The 16,271-nt window shown below is 36.7% G+C and overlaps 1 protein-coding gene across 7 annotated transcripts in view; it reads left to right on the top strand.

Moving 5' to 3' along the window:
• Positions 1-16,271, top strand: part of PRKDC (protein kinase, DNA-activated, catalytic subunit) — a 243,636-nt gene that overhangs the window by 42,110 nt on the left and 185,255 nt on the right. For all 7 annotated transcript variants that reach the window (XM_032316858.1, XM_032316859.1, XM_032316857.1 and 4 more), the window contains 5 exons: positions 3,615-3,721; positions 5,974-6,064; positions 7,048-7,211; positions 7,922-8,074; positions 14,095-14,202. In XM_032316858.1, coding sequence (XP_032172749.1) covers positions 3,615-3,721; positions 5,974-6,064; positions 7,048-7,211; positions 7,922-8,074; positions 14,095-14,202 — 623 coding nt within the window. The remainder of the gene's footprint in view (positions 1-3,614; positions 3,722-5,973; positions 6,065-7,047; positions 7,212-7,921; positions 8,075-14,094; positions 14,203-16,271) is intronic.

Below are 16,271 nucleotides of genomic sequence, written 5' to 3'. Positions count from 1 at the left end.
TCAGGTTATGATCCCAGAGTCCTGGGATCCAGTCCCTCAGTGAGGAGCCTGAGTCTCCTTCTGCTTCGTTCTCTCTCTCTCTCTGTCTCTCATGAATAAATAAATAAAATCTCAAAATTAAAAAAAAAAAATGGGGAAGAGAAACTCTAATCTCACAGGGTGGACAAAGCAGGTGCTTCACTTGTTCCTAATTGAAATTTGGTCTGTGGTTTCAAAGGCACTACATCCCAAAACTGCAAAGAAAGCAAAACTATATATATATACACATATAGATATATGTGTGTATACACACACACACGTAAAATTGAATAGAGTAAAAGAAGGACTAGAATGAAGCATATATATATGTAGATGTGGAAAAATAAAAGTTAAAAAGTAACTTAAAAGCCTAAGTTAGCAAAATAAGAATTTAGTTGAAACAGCAAAATGCTTAAAAAAAAAAAAAAAGAAAAAAAATTTTGACTGAAGGACAAACAAGTCTTGAAGAAACACCTGGAGCTCAATTTACTATTTTCCACTGGCACTAGAGTTTTACAGTCTTGTGGGATCCATAAGCTTGTCATTCACCCGTACTTCCAGTCTGTCTTCTTGGGGGAGGAGCCTGCTGCGCTCATTCTCAGGTTTTTTTGCCTGGCAGTGTTGGCCCATCCCTTATCAGGAGGATGGGCTCAATGTAAGCTGGTTGTCTTTGTGGCTTCTGTTCCCTGGCAGTTTTCCATGCCTCTTGAGAGGGCCAGAACAAAAATGGCCATACCTGGGTCTCCAGCCCAGAGCCGCAAGATCGCAGTCCTCCCTCTTCAATAAACCCCCTAGGTCAAATCATTTCCACTTAAGTGGGCACCAAAGTCTGTAGACTCCCATAGTTCACCCCCACTGCAACTCTCCCAGGGAGCGTTCCAAGGACCTGAGAGCCTCTGGGCTTTGTGTCTTTGCAACTGTGAGTGGTTGTGGGCTTGTGCGTACGCCCTGCTCTGCTGCTCTCAAGTCACTGTTGGGTGCCGCCTTACTGTCCTATCCAGGGCCACTGTCACCCTCCGAGCTATTGCCTAGTCATGGGCGCAGCCGTTTCATCCCTCTCGGGAATCATAAATGGCCTGCATTTTTTTTAGTCCTTTTCAGGTTCTCAGTCAGAGTCATCTCCCTGCTGGCCCTGCTTGCATTTTATGGCAACCAGAGATGAGAGTCTCTCCTGGGCTTGCTGACCATAACCAATTTCCCAGCTCAACTTCTTGGACTATCGGTTAAGGCATGCTGGTTCTTTCGGTGTCTTCTGGGATCCTGAGACTACAGTGACCCACCCAGAATTCTGTCCTTTTCATTCCCTGAGCCCCTTTTAGAAAGGGATGTCTCTCACTGGAGCAGATTTCTAAGGGTTCCAGTTTTGCACCCCAGTGTTGTATCATTTTCTAGTAGCCAGTTTATAGAGTCTCCCTCCCCCCTTCTGTTTATCTTCCAATATTTCCCTGCGGAATCCCTGCGGATTCACAACTCCGCACCTTAACCTTGCAAAAAGCAGTTGTTTTTCTGCTTGTAGAGTTCCAGATACATATATTTCCTTATATCTTAGGCTGAATTCGTGGGTGGTCAGAATGGGTTGATACATACCCAGCTAAATTTGGGGGACCAGATGAAATAAGGTCCTCTACTCTCCCGCCATCTTAAGAATACCCATTTTAAATTTAAACCAAAATTATTAAACTTGTCTCATTTATCAAAGTTGTGCCTTAATCATGTAATGTCATTAACTAAATATTTCTGAATTAGTTTTCCTAGGTTTTTTTCTTAAGTATGCACATTGAAAACATTATGGTGAATGCTGAAAATATTTTCACAGAATTACAGGAACATTCATTTTACATTTTACCTGTATAAGACACAACAGGGCTCTTTGAAGAGACTTTATAATCTAATCTATTAATACCTTCCAAATACAGGAGAATATTATGCATTAGGGAGAAGTTAAGGCCTTTGTCAGTTCAGGCATATATTTACACCAGCAGATACAGAGCATATTGCTTCAGTTCTGCAATTTGAATCATAGCTCAAGAGGCACAAGAGTGAGACAAAACACTGACCAGTTCAGATATCAAAGAGCTGTTTTTCCCAGGGTATGAAATTCTAAACAAATTTAGCTCAAAAAAAAAAAAAGGAAAAAAAATTGAAACAAAGAAAAATCCAGATCCTCTCTTCATCTCTATCCCATCAGTGAGTAGATCTCTAATATCTATACACAAAAGGTCAAGTGGTAAGTAGACAAATTCTTAGTTATGTTATTGGGCATAAGCAAACTGAAAGCACAGCATTAGAGAGAGGAGAATGAGACAAACAGAAAGCAGGAGTAAGCTTCTATTATCATTTGGGATTCATTCTTGGAGCCAAGAAGAGACATGCTGGGATTAAACCATCCACGAGGTGTCTTCCAGCAAAGCAGCTTTACCTGGCTGTCATCCAATCTGCTGGGCATCTCCAGAGCTAGTGAAAAATATCTTTATAGCTTTAAAATTGTAACTCTGCACTGATATAATGTACACATGTGTCCAAGATTTTATTTAACTCAATAGTAATAAAGGAACTAGTAAAATGTTAAACTGGCTTCTATAACCTGAATCTAAATAATGAGAAAACATTAGATAAATCCAAATAGAGGTACAATATACAACATTCCTGGCATATAATTTTTTAAGTGTTCAAATCATGAAATTCAAGGGAAGACCGAAGAACTCTTTCAGTTTAAAGGATACTAATAAGACAGGGCAACTAAATATGACATGTGGCTCTGAACTAAAGACATTATTAGGATCAATGCCGGAACATGGGTGGAGCTGAGGATTGTGGGTTACGTCTCAAGACAAGTATTCAGATTTAGATAGTTGGGGCGTGGCTGTCACGCAGGAGAATGTCATTACAGGACTAAAATATTGAGGGGTGATGGGATATCAGGTTGGTTATTTACTCTTAAGTGGTTCAGGAAAGAAATTTTGTACCGTACTTTAAAATTTTTTTTAAGTTTATTATTGCTCCTCATTGCCCCTTATTGAATTTCCACCATAATAGTTTTATTGTCCCCTGATTATCCTTCCTAATATTCGTTAATGCTATGATGGTGGCAAAAATAGTGATTTTTCAACTCTATCATTCCTGTATACTAATTGGCATGCTACTGTAAGAAGTAACTTTTCTCACCTATTTTTATTAGTAGGGACTTGTGGATTCTTATTTTTCCAGTGAATCTAATCTTTTATTATTATTATTAATTTTGAAGCTCAGATTGTTCCAGATTTGGCTTCCATACAAAGAATGGGGGCTGGCTGCTTTTGTTTAAGCAGCTCCTTACTTCTAGAACCACAAAATGATTCAGGCTCCCCATATAAATACAGGTCTGCCCAATCTCTGGAGTTAGTCACTTCTCCAAGGAACCATGTTTCTTTTAGTAGACAATGATATTTAATCCAGGACAACCACTATAATTTCTTTCTGTTGTAGAAACAATATTCTAACCATAATTAAAATTGGGATTTTAATGCATCTATTTAGCAGTATTCTGTATTCTCCATAGTATTCATCAAAAAAATGAGTGAATGCTGTTTACAACTACTTTTGTTTACTGTTGATAGATGAGACCAAGAACAACTGGGAAGTATCAGCACTTTCTCGGGCTGCCCAGAAAGGATTTAATAAAGTTATAATAAAGCATCTGAAAAAGACAAAGAACATTTCATCAGTAAGAAATCCCTTGTATTTTCATTACCTTAATGCAGAGAATAGATTCTAATTCTTATGAAAAGTAAAAATGTTCATTTAAAATGTTAATTCTTATATGTAAATTATAGTATAGAAATAATTTCAGTATATTTTTAGCCATAAGAATAAGAAATACTCATTCATTGGTTTATTGTCTTGATCTTGTTTTCATATTTTCTTCACCTTCAGATGTGGTAATAAAAAGTAATGTGGGTAATAAAAAGTAATATGCTTGATATTATGGATATGTAAGAGTGATTCATTTACATATTAGATCTTAAATATATCATTTTATCCAGTTTAATTCACGTCAGCTTTTGTGGTTTTTTGGTGATGATTTCTTGAGATCAGGTTTTTTTGAGATGTGGCATATAATAGGAAAAAAAGAATAAAGAGAGAAAACAGTATAGAGAAAATAAGTATTTTAGGTATGAAATGAAAATGAAAATTTGAAAAACTTTTAATGTCTTGAACTGATAATGCAAGCTCTAGGGTAAATTCTTTCCACTGCATAATCTTTGATAGCTTTTGATTGAGAGACTGCATGGAACTGGAAATAGCTGTATAAAATATTTAAATTATTTTAACACATATAAATAAGGCAAGATAAAATTACGTGAGCATATCTCAAGTTTTGCAAATTAAATTTCTTTACAGATACACAATCCCTTATTCTGTAGGAGAGTGGTTCTTGAAGTGAGGACCTCAGTGGGTTCCAGGGTACAAGGCCAAAACTATTTTTACTCAGTGACATTTGCACTGTGGTGTAATGATAGGTAACACTGTTGGTTCCTTAGCACTTCATTAAATCTTGACCCTTGAACTCATGCCTTTTTAATGTTCTGTGATGAAACAGGAAGTATGCATAAAGCAGTCAATGGAATAGTGCAGTGTGACAGTTGTCTTTAGAGAAAAGTACTTTTTTTTTTTTTTTAAGATTTTATTTATTTATTTGTCAGAGTGAGCACAGACAGACAGAGTGGCAGGCAGAGGCAGATGGAGAAGCAGGCTCCCGCTGAGCAAGGAGCCAGATGTGGGACTCGATCCCAAGACACTGGGATCATGACCTGAGCTGAAGGCAGTGGCTTAACCAACTGAGCCACCCAGGGGTCCCAGGGAAAAGCGACTTTTGTGGTGCTTTGAGCTGTGAGCTCAAGTAGCCACTTACTTCATGAACACAGTTTTTACTTGAAAGAACAACTAACAAGACAAACTATGGCTATTCAGTATTTGGCAGAGATTTTTATCTAAAATAAATAGAGTGAGCCTGTCACTTCAGCGAAAACATTTGAGATTGTTTCCAATGATAAAATTCAAGCTTTTTAAACAAAAATTAAATTTTGGAAAACTTGAAACCATCACCATGAGCTTGACAGCTTCTCAGTACTTAAGATTTTTCTGAAGAGATTGGTGATATTAACAAATGTGATCTCTATTTTGCATATGTAGTGAAATGTGTCAGCATTTGGAAGATTTGCATCACTGGAATAAACCAGTATTTTGAGATGACTCATACATTATGTTACCAAATCATGCATGGGTAAAAAAATCTACTCAAAGTGTAACAAAGACCAGTGGATCTTAATGTAACAGACTATAAAAAAATTCATTGCTAAGGTTTCAGACCTTACCACTCGTTAGTTTTAGAATAACCCCAGTTATTTAAGAAGACTATTAAAATATTCTCCCTCTCCCCTCTTCCATGTTTGGCCCTAACATCACATTTGTTTTCTAGTGAGCCAGACAGAAAAGAGATAGGCACAAATGTGAAACAGTGTCACTTTCCTGGGGGTTTTTAAATTTTATTTGAAAAATATAGGTACTTGTCCTAAAAATGTGTCCTTTGTTAACAATGTCATGGGTTTCATATTTTTAAATATAATAATAATAAACAATGTCAAGGTTTTAATCTCTAATATGACAAATACTAATAAATATGACCCACTATAAATGAAAGTTCTTTGGGGATCCTCAGTATTTCTTAAGGGTGTAAACGGTCCTGCTGAAACTTTGAAACTGCTGGCTTTGTACATGGATATCTGACTGCAAAATAGGAAAATATGTGCTTCTTTCCATGAATTTGCAATAATATTAACAGTAGTATGTAGGATATAATGGGCCATTGAGAGACATTAATAACAGTGTCGTAAAATAGTTTATTTTTTCCTCTCATAATTCCCTTAATTTTTATCTCTGTTATCATCACATATATATTATTGTTCAAATTTGCAGAATGAAACACGATCCTTAGAAGAAATAAGGATTAGAGTAGTACAAATGCTTGGCTTTCTAGGAGGACAAATAAACAAAAATCTCCTAACAGGTAAACTTTGCTTTAAAATAAATTTGCCTCTGTTTGGGTATATTCTGGTATTTGCTCTTATATGTGATTTATATGTTTATATTTATATTTATATATTTTCAAATAAGATTACAAAGAATAGTATTCTGCCTAATGGAATGCTTTGACTATACCCATGCAGTCTGGATAATTCCCTACTAGTTGGGAAAATATTCTAGCCTGATTTGTTAATAAGCACATTTTCTATTTTGAAACAGTATCTAAGTTGACACTTTTTAAAAGATTTTATTTATTTATTTGACAGACAGAGATCACAAGTAGGTAGAGAGGCAGGCAGAGAGAGAGAGGAGGAAGCAGGCTCCCCGCTGAGCAGAGAGCCCGATGCGGGGCTTAATCCCAGGACCCTGAGATCATGACCTGAGCTGAAGGCAGAGGCTTAACCCACTGAGCCACCCAGGCACCCCTAAGTTGACACTTTTTAAAAAATATTAGATGTGTCGGGAATTCAAAGTTCATCTTTTTTAAATATGATATTGTTATAGTATTTGGATATTTTTAGTGTTTTTGATTGGAATCAACGTTTTAGATTAGTAAAAAATCATCTGTATTTTTAGTTTTTAAATTTCATATTAGATATACTCAAGACTTTTGGCTATTTAGGAAGTTAGAACCTATATTGGGAAAATATGTTTTGCAAAGGGGAGATTTTTAGTAAAAATACTGTTCATTTATCATGTTTCCACATAACACCTAAAATAATTCTTACTGAAAATGGAAATCAAGCATTCTAGACTGTTAAACGTGTTTAAAAATAATTTTACTTTAAATTGAAGTTAGAAATAGTTTGTCAGTGATTTCTAATGTTGTACTTACATGCCTGAGGTAAAAGGAAAAATAAACGACGTATTTAAAACACTCTGCTTTTACTAATGAATTGTAGAGCAATTGGTATTAGAAAGATTTTGAATGAAAACATGCTCTTCCTGATTTTCTTTTTTTAACAGTTGCATCCTCAGATGAAATGATGAAGAAATGTATGACATGGGACAGAGAAAAAAGACTCAGTTTTGCAGTACCATTTATAGAAATGAAGCCTGTCATTTATCTGGATGTGTTCTTGCCTCGGGTCACAGAACTAGCTCTTTCAGCTAGTAACAGACAAACTAAAGTACTTTTATTTTTCATTACATGTGATTTAGAATCTATGCTTATTAAGACCTGAATCTGTTAGGAAATAGATAATTTATTTTAGCAATCCAATATCATTAATTTTATATTTTCAATAATATGGTAATTAAATAATAATTCAGTTATTAGAAGTAGCAGTCACTGATAAAAAGGAACTATCTAATAGATAATAATGTGGCAAAACATTAATATATCATAAGACTGTTCATAATAGAAAATACAGTACAAAGGGCATTTAAAAGTGATTTCCAATCTGTGCATCATTATTTCCTTAACCTGGGAGAAACAAATAGTCACAAGTTTTTATGAAATTCATTTGTAAATTTCCAAGGTGCTTTAAAAATATATTTACTCAAAGTGATGGTTGAAAATGTGTTAACAGATGAGGCAAAGTTCTGTAGTTATGGCTGCAGTGAAATATATTTCATTAAATGTACTACTATCAATTTGTCTAAATCTTTTAAGTTTCAGTTTTTACCTCTTGGATACAGACTAAAGTGCACAGAGTGTTAATTTTACACAAGAAGTGCTACTTCCAGTTGATTTATATTTATATAAATTTATATAATTTGTATCTGTGAAAACTGGAAGTTTTTCTTTTTTAAAAGGCTAAATTGAGTAACATTTCAAAATATTCTTCCCTTGTAAACTTGGAAACTTAAACTCTGTTAAACTCCTGGCTTATTTTAGGTTGCGGCTTGTGAGCTTCTACACAGCATGGTTATGTTTATGTTGGGAAAAGCCACTCAGATGCCTGAAGGTGGTCAGGGTTTCCCACCCATGTACCAGCTCTACAAGCGAACTTTTCCTGTGCTACTTCGACTTGCATGTGATGTAGATCAGGTAAGTGAAAGATTTTGCTTCTGACACAGTTGCAAAACTTAAAAAAAAAGTTGGGTCTAGTTCAGTGATCATCAGAGCTTGCTGCAGGTTGGAATACTGTGGGGATCTTAAATACTGCTGCTTGGCTGGTACCCCTTCTGACTGATTTAATTCCTCAGGGATTTGACCTAGGGTTTGGGACTTTTAAAAGTTCTCCTGGCAATTTTTAATGTGCCACAGTTTGGGAATGAATCACTGATCTTCACAGTTACTGATAGGATAGGCATCTAAAGCTGAATTGGCAGTCTCCCCTGATAGAAGGACTTGCAGGCTCAGGAAGTAAAGAAGAGATAAGTAACCATGTACAAGATTGGAAATGTTGACAAATGGGCTATTCCTGATGAATTTGTGGCAAATTCTCCATTGCTTCAATGAAGCAGAAAAAAGTAGAATTCTCAGTTTATTTGATGTAGCTAGGTTATCTCTGCTATTAGGGTGCACACACAAAAAAAGAAACACATAAAAGGAAATGAAAAATTCATTTGAAAATAGAGATGGAAAATAAAATCCAGCAAAATACTAAGATGTGCTGTGATTAAATAGGATTTTTATTTAAAACTGGAAATTTACCACAGAATAAGATTTCAGAAGCAGTGATTCTCTCCATAGAAGCCTAAGAGGTATTTGTCCTATTTAACTAGGTATAGTTTAATGTTATCTTTAATATGTTAGAGAATGTCTCCCTGAATGCTAGAGCCAAATCATCATCAGGCATGAAACACTAATGCTGCCTTGTGCCTGGGCCAGGACAGAAGCCCAAGGTGAAAAGTGAGTTGGCCTGTTGAGGGGCTCCTCCAGTAACTAACCAGAGCAGTTACAGTATGGAGTGGTTGCTTAGTATTACTTTGTGTGTATTTAGTTAATTATTTTTTTAAAAGATTTTATTTGTTTGTTTGACAGAGAAAAAGAGACCACAAGTAGGCAGAGAGGCATGCAGAGGGTTGGGGAAGCAGGCTCCCTGCTGAGCAGAGAGCCCGATACAGGGCTCAATCCCAGGACCCTGGGACCATGACCTGAGCCAAAGGTAGAGGCTTAACCCACTGAGCCACCCCGGCGCCCCTATTTAATTAATTATTTGGAGTGGTTAGTATTTGGACCTCTCACAGGGCTGTGAGTTCCCTGCAGACAAGGGCAATAGAAAGGAAGGAAAAGAGATTATTATTTTAAGTATAATTTTTTAATTAAACCTGGAAAGCCCAAAACTACCAACCACTAAACTTGGGAAATTAAGAAAGGAGAAATCTGATGAATTACAAAATTTTCATATATGAGTATTCTCATAAATACAAGAAATATGTACGTAAATATTTTTTTCTTTCTTTTAGAGAGTGGGGAGGGATAGAAGGAGAGGAAAAGAGAGAATCTTAAGCAGGGTCCATCCCCTGCAAGGAGCCTGATGCTGGGCTTCATGTAATAACACTGAGACCAGGACCAGAGCCTAATTCAAGAGTCAGACACACTCAACTAACCAAGCCACCCAGGCATCCCAGCATTCTCCTATATCTTTAATATTAGTATTGACCAATTGGAAAATATGTCTACAGCATCTCATTCATAGCAGCATCAAATATATATACAAAATGTCTATAGATAAATTTCAATATACCAGGCAGTGTATATTTTATGAATATAAAATGAGCATGCTTTGTACTTGAGATAGAAGAATCAATATTGAAAAAAATCTCAGCTTTTCCCTAATCATTCAGTAAGTTTGGTATCATACCAGCAGAAAGCCCAGAACTAATTCATTTTAACCCAAAAAGTAATCTGAAAGAATAATTGCTTGAGCCTAACCAAGAAACTTTGAAAAGATAGAGTACTAAAGGAAGTCTTTCCTTAGCAGATGTTAAAATGAAGCCATGTTAATTATAACAGGTTGAACTAGTACAGATAGATCAGTAGGATGATCTCAGAGCTGCCAAGTGGTACCATGTGTATACATAAAAATTGTATATATGGTAGAAGAGGCTTTCTTTTCTTTTCTTTTCTTTTTAAGATTTTTGTTTATTTATTTTGACAGAGAAAGATCACAAATAGACAGGCAGGCGGGGGTTGGGGGAAGCAGGCCCTGCTGAGCAGAGAGCCAGAGTGGGCTCAATCCTAGATCCCTGAGATATGACCTGAGCCCAAGGCAGAGGCTTAACCCTCTGAACCAACCACACACCCCTGGAAGAGGCTTTCTAAGTTAGAAATGGATCATTTAGTAAATCATACTAGGCCAGTTGGCCAACATGAGAAATTAGAGAAGGAAAAACAAACTATAACTATATTACAGAAAAATGTAATGAGTTAGAGTATGTCTGTCTGTGTGTATCTTTGAATTGGAATGGTCTTTTTCATTGATACAATATTTTACTTAACATACAAACACATGAAGCCAAGTGAATCTCCATCTCCTCACCCCTTTCCCAGTCTTATTCCCCTGGAAAAGCCACTTTCTCCTCTGCTGAAAGGTTGGTGAATGCCAGATCTTTGTAAAAATGTGTTTTTAGAAATGTGCATATGTTTTATTTATTAAAAGGATCATAGCATTCAAAAACTTTTATGTACAAAATGTGATTTCTGCTACTTAGATGGATTTTGTTATCATTACATAATAGACATCCTTCCATGTCTTTCCTAAAGTCTGCATAGAAAGGGAGATTTTCCTCCAAAATATAGAAGGCAGACATTTAGAAGGAGACATACCAGTGTCTTGACAGTTTTGATTTTATAAGTATTTAAAATACTGAATGGCACAAAACCTACAATTTTTATATATACAATTTTATATATATATATATATATAATGTAGGGAAATTTTTTGTAACATTCCACTGAAGATAAAAAGAACTTTTAATTTATGTATTTATTTATGTATTTATTTATTTATTTATTTATTTAACAGAGATCACAAGTAGGCAGAGAGAGAGAGAAAGGGAAGCAGGCTTCCTGCTGAGCAGAGAGCCCGATGCTGGGCTTGATCCCAGGACCCTGGGATCACGACCTGAGCTGAAGGCAGAGACTTAATCCACTGAGCCACCCAGGCACCCCAATAAAAGAACGTTTAACAGGCAAGTGGATAAAGAAAACAAATAGTTGGGGTGCCTTGGTGGTTCAGTGGGTTAAAGCCTCTGCCTTCGGCTCAGGTCATGGTCCCAGGATCCTGGGATCGAGCCCCACATCGGGCTCTCTGCTCTGCAGGGAACCTGCCTCCTCCTCCCTCTCTCTCTCTCTCTCTCTCTCTCTCTCTCTGCCTACCTGTGATCTCTATCTATCAAACAAATAAAATAAAAAATCTAAAAATAAAAAAAAAAACAAATAGTTTATAAATGAAGAGATATATATGGCCAATGAAAGATATTTTTAAATATTTAATCTTTTTAGTAAACAAGGAAATTCAGATGAAAATGATATTGTTTACACCTTATTGTTAAATATTTTATCTTATTTTATTACAATTTTTTTAAAGATTTTATATATTTACTTGACAGCACAAGCAGGGGGAGCAGCAGAGGGAGAGGGAGAAGCAGCCTCTCCGCTGACCAGGGAGCCTGATGTGGGGCTGGATCCCAGGACCCTGGGATCATGACCTAAGGCGAAGGCAGATGCTTAACTGGCTGAGCCACATGGGCACACCTGTTGTCAACAATTTTTAAAAAATTGATAGTGTTTAGTGTTGCCAAGCATGTAGGGAAAGGACCTTGGGAGTTGTGTTGGTGGGAATATGAATGGGCACAGGCTCTTTGTGAGCAGGACAAAAGGCTGGGTCACCTGCAGCTCTGGTCCAGTACTTTCATTTCCAGAGATGTGCTCAGAGCAGTGTATGTGACTTTTCAGTAATTTATCCCTAATAGTCAAAAATTCCTTTTTTTTTAACTTTTATTTTATTTTTTCAGTGATCCAAGATTCATTGTTTATGTACCACACCCACTACTCCATGCAATACATGCCCTCCTTAATACCCACCACCAAGCTCACTCATCCCCCTACTCACCTCCCCTCCCCTCTAAAACCCTGAATTTGTTTCTCAGAGTCCACAGTCTCTCATGTTTCCTCTCCCTCTCCGATTTCCCCTAATTCACTATCCTTTCCTTCTCCTAATGACCTCCATGTTATTCCTTATGTTCAACAAGTAAGTGAAATCGTATGATAATTGACTTCCTCTCCTTGACTTCTTTCACCTAGCATTATACTCTGGTTTCTCTTCAGATCGCATTAATCTTTCACCTTTTATCTGCATTCCAATAATAGGATTGGGGCAACTGGATCATGGTATATCTATATATGAGATACCAGGCAGTTAATAAAATATTGATACAGCTTATGTATTTATATGAAAATATTCAAAAGTAGGAGGAAAAGTGGTTACGAGAATGTGTATTTATTTTTACACATGTGTATATGTATATTTAAATGTGTGTAAATAAAACATTTTGAAAGTTACAGTGATTTTGAATGTTCACAATGGTTACCTTTGGGATGTAGGACTGCAGATGGATAGTTTTCTACATTTTCTATAATTTCTGTAAGGTGTGTATATATATATATGTATACATTTGTGTGTATGCTTGTGTGTTATATGTATATAATTTATGTACAGTGGATAAGAGAGTATAATTCTTTTGGGGAAAAAAAGTGATGCTTTAAGACCAGATTAGACTTCCACACTGAAAGGTAAGAACTTTTACTTTGATTAATCTTAAGGTTAGAAAGATACACTCTTTTCAAGGAAAATATCCAAGGGCAAGAGGACTGTGTTGTTTAGTCTGAGTCATTTTACATGGTTTTGACATGATGTACATACCAAAGTGCTTCATTCTTGAGCTCGGTATCAGTGGGGAGATAAAACTCCCCTGGATTTCTTGGTGTTACTATAGGAGCCTTAGCCTTGTGAGACACAGAAATGTTTAAGATACAAAGTTTGCCTTCATTTCTGTCATAAACATTTTACCTTTCATATAAAATGAGGAATAGATGTATAATCAATTTTTTTAGGTAATTGCTGTGATCCAAAAGGATAAGACTTCTTTTATCTCCCCATGAGATCGCATGGTCACACCAGACTAGGCCAGTAGGTTGAGTTCCCAAGGTTCCAGGAATATAAGTACTATCTCCCTGGGTATTTCCTTTCATAGGAGAGGAGTCCAGGCCTGGCAGACATCTAGAATTGTAAAAGCCAGAGACCCACAAGGCTCTCTGCTCCTGGTGAAACTTTATTTACATTCTAGAAGGTTGGAGTGAGAACCCAAGATCTTTTCCATCCTAGCTCCAAGTAGTAAAGATTTTACTCCCCCCCCCCCCGCCTTTTTTTTTTTGGCAGCATGAGAGAGTTGTCTTTGTTCTGTATCTCTTCTTCTGTGATATGGGTTTTAAAGTTTGTGTACATGGGGTGTTGATCTGGCTTTGATTTTGTCATCAACTGGGTGTGAATCATGCTATAGGGAACCACATGGTCATTATATGCCTTTATCTTTTTTATTTTTTGAGAGAGGGAGAGAGAACAGGGTAGGGGGAATGGCGCAGAAGGAGAGTGAGAGAGAATCTCAAGCAGGCTTCATGCTAGGCATGACTCAGGGCTCAGTCTCGCGAACCTGAGATCATGACCTCAGCTGATACCAAGAGTCAGATGCTTAATGGATTGAGCCACCCAGGCACCCTGGTCACTGTTTGCTTTTTAGCTGAATAATGATAATGTCTCTGATCCTGAATACCTCATATGCATGTTTAGTATCAAATTAATGAAACAAATAATTAAAAAAAATATCTGCTTCCATGTTAGAAGAACAATAAGTTTTCAATATGTGTATTTTTCTCTGCTGGACTCTTAGGAGGAAGAGCTAGAAGGAACATGTTCATCATTGAATTTTAACTAGGAAAGGAAACTAATGAAACCATTGTAGTATTATCACTTAATTTTTCCTGTTATTTAAACAGAACTCTTTCCAATATTAGGTTACTTTAACATAAAGAAAATAAACTCTAATGGTATTGTTCTTCAGGTGACAAGGCAACTATACGAGCCCCTAGTTATGCAGCTGATTCACTGGTTCACAAGCAATAAGAAATTTGAAAGTCAGGATACTGTCGCCTTACTAGAAACGATATTGGTGAGTAATGGTTGATTCTTATTATTCGCATCAGCTAGTTATGTTTGATTTATATTTAGAACTTTAAAAAGCATTACCTGTCAAGATATCTTTTGTTTTAGAGAATTTGTGAAATGACATTTTAACTGACAGGATGCCATAGTTATTTATTGAAGTGCTGCTTTTAAATATCTGCAAGCAGTGTGCACATTTTTAAAAAAGATTTATTTATTTGAGAGAGGGAGAGCACAAATGGGGGAAGGGGCAGAGGAGAGAATCCTCAAGCAGACTCCCTGCTGAGTGCAAAGCCTGACATGGGGCTCAATCCCAGGACCCATGAGATCATGACCTGAGCCAAAACCAAGAGTTAGATGCTCAGCCAACTAAGCCACCCAGGTGCCCCTGCACATTTTGTTGTCGTTATTGTTATTTTGTCCTCTTTTTTGGGAAAGTGGTTATAAATTGACAAAATTTATCTACATGAAGGCTGTGTGTGTGTGTGTGTGTGTGTGTGTGTAGAGTAGGAGTGAATAAGAATGTGCTTGGACTTTGCTTCAGTTACAGTATCCTCTTTAAAAAAAAATAACCCATAGTAGAGTAATTAAGAGTAAAAAGAATTTTTTGAGCTTATTCAATTTTCTCTTGCATTCAGATTTGACGACTAAAGAGCCCTAGAAAGAGTATCCATGTCTGAACTAGAGGGTATTGTGCTGAGCAAAATATGTCAATCGGAGGAAGACAGTTATCATATGATCTCTCTGATAATGAGGAATTTGAGAGGCCAGGTGGGGGCGTTCTGGGGGGAAGGGAGGGAGAAATGAAACAAGGTGGGTGGGACTAGGGAGGGAGACAAGCCAGAAGAGACTCTTAATCTCAGGAAACATACTGAGGATTGCTGGATAGGGGGCTGGAATAGGGTGGCTGGATTACAGACATTGGGGAGGGTTTGTGCTACGGTGAGTGCTGTGAATTGTGTAAGACTGATGATTCACAGACCGGGGCAAATAATACATTATATGTTTAAAAAAAAAAAAAAGTATTCATTTCTGTAGAACTACCCTGGGACTATAGAGTTAGAATCCTGAGACTGTAGATGTAGAATCATTAAGATTTGATCACTCATTCATTGAGGACAGAAGCAGGGAAGTCACCTAAAGCCTTAGTGTCTTTTGACACTGATTTTATTGTAATTGTCTGAGTTTTTGCAAATGAGTTTACGTTTGATTCCTTTAAATGTCATCTTTGATTTTACCTGTTTTTTTCCTGTAATTTGGTTTTGTCATATATTGACTTTGAAATCAGAAGCTCCAGTTAAATGCATAGCAAGTTTGTCCAAAAAGACATCTTTTAATTCCATGTTATTGTAAACTGATTCCAATTTGAATGTGTGTGTCACTTTCTGTGAACTCTGAGAGGAGCCAGAGGAAATATGAAATTTGACACTGGGCATCTGTACAGAGGAAATAAAGGCAGAAGGTGTTTGGTGTGTTTGTGAGGATTTCACCTGTTGTGTTTTGCTTGCATGGGAGCTTATTGAGAGGCGGGCTGGGGAGACATGCCAGGCAGAGCAGAACATTGCATGTAGGACAACTACAATGCTGCAGGTTGTCCAAGACACTCCTAATTATACTGGTAGTGTGTGTAATGATAATAGCACACTTTTCACTCTCAGAGTTACACTAGTTGGATGCCATGTTGTGGGCAGTGGGAGTTACTGAACATTTTAAATTAGGATGGTGACATGGTATCTATGGTTTAATTCCCTGCAGTGTTTACCAATAAGTCCTGCCTGTAATACATTTAATTAAATTTAACTTGTGGTTTATTTGCATTCAGATGGATTTATTCTAATGTTTCTATTTTAGCTGTTTTTGTTCCCTGTTGATCCTTGGAGGGAGCTTAAGGAAGGGTTTCAGAAAGAAATCAGATAAGATCATGATAATGTAAAGTGAGATAGCTGAGGAAAGGAACGGTAAAGGAGGAAATATGAAGTTGGTATAGTGCTGGAGTGAAAGCATGTCTGTTACGTTTCTCAGTAGGAATTGCTAATCCCCTAATGTCAGCACATGCATTATTTACCATTGTTCTGA

This window comes from Mustela erminea, chromosome 16 (assembly GCF_009829155.1).
Source record: "Mustela erminea isolate mMusErm1 chromosome 16, mMusErm1.Pri, whole genome shotgun sequence".
NCBI classification, from domain to species: Eukaryota; Metazoa; Chordata; class Mammalia; order Carnivora; family Mustelidae; genus Mustela; species Mustela erminea.
This window is presented reverse-complemented; position numbering and strand designations above follow the sequence as displayed.